Consider the following 6,260-nt stretch of genomic DNA (forward strand, 5'->3'; position numbering starts at 1 on the left):
TGTAATTCTATTCCATTTAGCAACCTCCCATTCTTATTTTAATATGATCCATTCTGTAATTGTTTATGGTCGAAGCTTGAAATTCTTTTTCATATATGATTTGAGGATGTGGGTGTTGAAGGAGGAGCTATGTAACATAGATAAAGACTTAGATTGTAAGGATTTAGAGTCAGACTAGAGTAACAATCATATCTATGGGTGTATTGACATAAATAATAATGTTTGGATTAACATTCTGATAAAGTCTTTATAATACTATTTTTTTAGAAATATGTAGAAGCATTTAATCAGATGAAGGATGCATAATATATTTTGAGTATTTGGTGGAGTCATAGAGGTGATTCGAGAGTGTTTATGAGACGACTAAAAATAAGTTGATGTAAAAAAAAATCTTTATTGGACACATTGTGATGCACTATACATAGACCTAATTTTAGAGAAGTTTAATGACTCGTCTCAGCATAAAAATGCAGTGCTATCATGTATATAAGTTATGATTGAACATGTACGTTATCTTCTTTTTGTCTATAAAATTTTCTTTGTCTTGATTATTTCGCTGAGTTTGTAACTCACTCGTAGATGTTGATTTTCAAGAAGGGTTAAGAAACACTAGGGCGAGTAGTCAGGTGTGATGTTGTACAATTTTTGCATTGTATATTTTTGGAAGCTACAAAGACCTTTAGGATACATATTTTTATTATATTAGATTTTAACAACTTTGTATGTATTTTAGTGACAATATTGTGCACGTTTTCAAGTATATGAGAGTGTGAATAAATTATGAACTGAAATAGATTTTGGATATATATGTCGCGACGATTTAGTTAGACTAATTTAGTGCACACTGAGTCCTAATTTTGCAAAGTTAGGATGAGTGTTGAGAAGAATTTTGTTTGACTGAGTTGTCTGCCTTTGTTGCCCCACGATTAACCTTAAATAGGGGTCAACTGAGGTGTGATAGCAAGTGGTATGAAAGCAATGATGAATGAAGGTATTGAGGGGAAGGGTGTTTGGATTTAGAAGAATGAAATTAAATTATGAATCAATTAATACAAAATTAATTGATTTGGGGTGGGCAAATATGATGTGAGTTATGATGCATGCTTGACATAATTATTATATGATAAATTGCTTTTGAATGAAAAATTATGTCAATGCTGATAAATATATCAGGAGTATACTTCGTCGAGGCTCTGCTAGGTTTGGCCTCACGGCGAAATCCTAGCTCTGCTACATGTACTCCACACTCGTAGAAGAAGGGGAGTGCGCTCCTCTGTTCCGTCATCGCCTGTTTCGTCGAAGAGCTGTAGGGTTGATCGGGATCGTGATCCGCCTATTTCCGCGGGTTCGGCGACCCGATCGAGCTGTGCCTGTGCTGCTTGCGTTTTTGTTTTCGACCAGTACATGCCTTCCGTCCTGCGATTGTTTCCGCGGGTTCGACGACCCGATCGAGCTACTCCCGTGCTGCGTCGTCGCTGGCTTTTGCTTTTGTTGCGGGCTGAAGTGAAGGATCGTTGTTATGACGCTTCCTTCTTCTTTGGTTGATCCTGACAAAGTTTCTTTCGCCCACGTGGTGGGTAATCATCTTGCGGAATCTACTATTGTCTTCCCCTCAAGCTACAAGTAATGTCGTGATAGTACGAACGATTGCCCTTTTCTTAAGAAGATAGGCAGGAAGAGTAAAAAAAACATCACTATTTTTCTCTGATTCAGAAATTTCAACTCTAATTGAGAAATTCAGGTTCGCTCTTATTGAGAAATTTTAGTGGGGGCACCCATCTATAGAAGTTATTAGAAAGACTCAAACTTGTAGGCAAATGGAAAGTGAGACTTTTGGATGGGAGGCATGTGTTGATTCAATTAACCCTAGCTGAAGGCTATGCTCGAATTTTCTCTAAAAATAATCTCAACATTGCAGGCAAGTCAATGAAGTTACTCAAGTGGTCTCCTGATTTTGACCCAAATGATGAGTCTCCTACTGTTCCAGTATGGATTAGTTTACCTGGTCTCAAGTTGCATTTCTTTAATCATCATGTTCTTTATTCTATTGGAGCCATTCTTGGAGATCTATGAAGTTAGATATGCCCACCTTTAACCTAACCAGGTCTTCTATGACCAGAATACTTGTGGAAAGAGATATTACCTTACCTGATATTACTGAAGTTTGGCTGGACACAACTCACAATACACAACTCACAATGGATAATGGATATTGACAACCAATTGTCATGGAACATAAACCTTTTTATTTTACCTATTGTAAGATGTTTAAGCACACACTTGATAAATGTCACAGGCTTCATCCAAACTTTAAAACTAAAGCTCAAGCAAACAAAGAGGGTTCTAATCCCATTGATATGGACACATCTGCTCAATTTGTGGAGAAAGTTCCCATAAGACAGGATTTGCCTATAGATCCCCCCCCCCCCCCCCCCCACGAAGAACATCATCCTACATGTACAGATTCAAATGTGTTTATACCACTCACTGTTTTTGAAGAAGGCCCACCTACATGCAAGAACACACGAGAATGCTCCCGCTCCCCTGATCCGATAAAAGATCAGCTTGTACAACAAGTAGTTGCTTCTAATGTTCAACAACCTACACATGTTCGACACACTTTGGACAAATCTACTGACCAGGCGAGTCAACCTTTGGATGAGGAATGACAAGTATATTCTAGAAGGAAGAAGAAGAATGGAGGCAGACTCGAGCTCGAAAATTTATTGGATGATACATTGGTTACTACTGGCAATGACACTCATCTCACCAATTTATTAGCTGACTCCTCTAAAGCTAGGGGCAGAGGCAAGGCAAAATTGGGTCGCTCTTTAGTTACCTGATAATCCGGATTTTGACACTTTTTTGGTTTTATTTTCTTTATCTCTCATGAATTTTTTAGTATTTTCTCTTTTTGGAACCATTTGCATATGGTAGTATCGACTAGGCAGGGTGCCATGTTTGGGCCCTCCCACACAATCTACCTGTATCCTACTTTCTTTTTAATATATTAGCCATTGGGCTTTCTTAAAAAAAAAATGTCTGAAGGAGTATATGAAAAAATCAAAGGCTAACCTTCTAGACTAATTACAAAGTCAGAATTATAAGTTGGAAAAACTCTAATAGAAGTGATATCCAAGACATGGAAAATGAAGAAACTTGAGCCACTAAGTTACAGGGCATTAATCGGTTTTTTATCACGAGTTTTTCCATTAAAGCTTCTTTGTTTCGTGTCTGAGCTACAATCAAAACTTCCATTAAATTCTACCATTTCATAGAAACAACAGCTGCTGAGTTTAGATTCTCATTCATGTACTATAGGCAACAAAAAACTTAAGTTTTGTATTTTGCATGCACTACTATCCCTTTCTGAAAAAAATGAGACATTTTGTTTCAGACCTTTTACCAGCAGCAACAGAGGAACTGGGACCAAAAATTTAAAGCCGTCCATGATTTATAATTTTGTCACAGGCGAGCACTACAACTTCCAGGAAGCAAGACAGCACCTTTCCAAGCACTGAAAGAACCAAAGATGGTGATATTTCTCTTACCTACCCTCCAAAAGTTTCTCATAACAGTACAGCTCCCTTAGTAGATGCACTTAGAACCTCTGCCATGGAAGATGTTGCTTGTTTCCATTTTCCAGGACACAACAGAGGGAAAGCAGCTCCTCCATCTTTAGCAACCATTATTGGCACATCTACTTTTTTACATGATCTCCCCGAGCTTCCGGAGCTCGACGATCTCTTCTCGCCAAAGGGCGTAATTCTTGATGCTCAGAGAAAAGCTGCAGAACTCTTTGGCGCATCAGAGACATGGTTCCTTGTTGGAGGCACCACTTGCGGCATCCAAGCCTCGATCATGGCTACATGTACGCCTGGCCAGACGCTCATTCTTCATCGAAACTCCCACATCTCAGCCATGGCTGGTCTGATTTTGTCCGGTGCTTCTCCCAAGTACATTATGCCGGAATACAGTTCTGATTGGGATATACCTGGTGGAATAACTCCATCTCAGGTAGAGCAAGCAATAAAGGATTTGGAATCTGAAAGCAAAACTGCTGCTGCCGTGCTAATCACTTCACCTACTTATCATGGCATATGCAGCAATGTAAGTGGGATTACGAGTCTCTGTCACTCTTATGGTATTCCGGTTATCGTTGACGAAGCTCATGGCGCTCATTTTGATTTTCACTCTGATTTTCCAAGCACTGCGCTCCAGCAAGGAGCTGATCTGGCTGTGCAGTCTACCCACAAAGTGTTAACATCTCTAACACAGTCATCGATGCTACACTCGTCAGGAAATCTTATAGACCGGGATTTGATCAGCAGGTGCCTTCAAATGCTGCAGAGCTCCAGCCCAAACTACCTTCTGCTGGCATCCTTGGATGCTGCCCGAGCTCAACTTAGCGAAAATCGAAATACAATTTTCAACTCAGCCATGGATTTGGCTATCAAAGCCAAGAAAGAAGTGAGAAAGATCTCTGGCATCTCAGTTCTCGACTTATCATGCTTCTCCTCCATCTTTCCTGCGATCGACCCGCTTCGAATCACAGTAGGAGTTTCGAAACTTGGAATCTCTGGCTACAGAGCAGATGATATACTGTCTAATGAATCGAAAATCACATCTGAATTGGTAGGCTGCAAGTCTATAACTTTTGCTGTCAATCTTGGGACGACAGAGGAGCAGATTCAGACGCTTGTATCTGGAATGAGGCATCTTTCATCAGTTTTCTATGGAGCAAAGGGATCAAAGTGCGGCAGGAAAAGTAGTATTTCTTCACCATTCACTGATATTATTCTTGGACTGTCTCCCAGAGAGGCTTTCTTTGCTAAGAAGAGGAAGGTAGCCATGAAAGAGAGCATTGGTATGATATGTGGGGAGTTGATATCATCATACCCACCCAGCTTTATCCTATCTGCTGGAAGTGAAGAAGTTGGGTGCTGATATCAGTGGAGCAGCGGATCATGAACTGGCTTCTTTGATTGTATGTGATTCATGATGTTTTTTTTTTTAAAATTTATTCTATGAACATTTCTGAAGATTTCTTACAAATCTAATTACTTTAATCAGTGTTGTATTAAGCCTTCTCTAATTTAGAAATTTGGAGGGCTCATTGTTAGGTTGTAATGCTATTCTTGGTGCTAAGGTTAAACATTAGAGCCTCATTTGGTTGCTTGTAGATGGAAAATATGGCTCAGAAAAAAACGATTTTATTTTAATTTTTTTTAATGTGAAATTAAAATTCACATTTTTTGAGAGTTTGTGCTGCGCTGATTTTGAGAAAATAAATGACCCTAGTGGAAGAAAAAAAATATTACATCCAGATGACCTGCATACTGATTAGATGCATATGATATTATTGGGGGTATGGTGGTGTGGTTTTGGTAAAATAATACCACAATACTACCAATAACACCTAAATACTATTATCCGCACATGAAACTGCATCAGGACTCTTGATGTAATATTTTCTCCTAGTGCATTGGGGGAACCAAAGGTGGGCACTGGGTCGCGTGCCCCCATTGGTCGGCCCACTATAAGACTATTTGGTCATAACATTTGAGCAGGAATCAACAGATTTAATTTAAATCTCGTCGAAAGCAAAAATGAAACTAAATATGCCTTAATTCCTGGAGTTAGTAAATCTAGGAGTGTAAACGAGTCAAGTCTAGATCGAGTCATCGTCAATTTGAGCTTGAGCTTGATTAATTTTATCGAGCTTGAGCATAAGCCTGTCAATTCGAGCCAGCTCATGAGCTGATTTGTTTATTAAAAAAGAGGGAAAATAATATTAATTTAAGGTAGTATTATAATAAAAATAATAATAAGGAATTAGAACTTAAATAATAAAAAGAACATATAATATAAAATACAAAATATTATTTTATAAATATTTTAATTACTTTAAAGATAAAATTTTAAAATTTAATATACTTTTGAGTGTATTCTACATTAATATTTTCTAAACCGCCTGGCTCACGAGATAACGAGTAGGGTCGGGGCTAGCTTGTTTGCTCATCGAGCTCAATTTACGAGCCACATATCGAGCCGAGCTTGAGTCGGCTCATGATCTATTTTCCATTGAAATTGCTTCCTATTTTAATTAAAAGAAAAAAAAATTGAAAAATATGTTTTCTTTCTTTTAGCAACATATACACCCTTATCTTCATTTGAAATGCAAGAGTATTAAACTATAGATTTTGTTTAGGGTTGTAAATGAGCTGAGCTTGAGCGAGCCTCTTATTTATTTGTATGAC

At 38.2% G+C, this 6,260-nt stretch overlaps 1 protein-coding gene across 1 annotated transcript in view; it reads left to right on the forward strand.

Annotated features, from left to right (window-relative positions):
• Window positions 1-5,190, forward strand: part of LOC110036373 (arginine decarboxylase-like) — an 8,299-nt gene extending 3,109 nt beyond the window's left edge. Inside the window, 2 exon segments of the mRNA XM_020740805.1 lie at window positions 3,472-4,904; window positions 4,906-5,190. Coding sequence (XP_020596464.1) covers window positions 3,472-4,904; window positions 4,906-5,002 — 1,530 coding nt within the window. The 3' untranslated portion in view covers window positions 5,003-5,190.
• Window positions 5,191-6,260: the final 1,070 nt, after the last annotated feature.

The sequence above is a fragment of the Phalaenopsis equestris genome, unplaced genomic scaffold (assembly GCF_001263595.1).
Source record: "Phalaenopsis equestris unplaced genomic scaffold, ASM126359v1 Scaffold205674, whole genome shotgun sequence".
In the NCBI taxonomy this organism is placed as follows: Eukaryota; Viridiplantae; Streptophyta; class Magnoliopsida; order Asparagales; family Orchidaceae; genus Phalaenopsis; species Phalaenopsis equestris.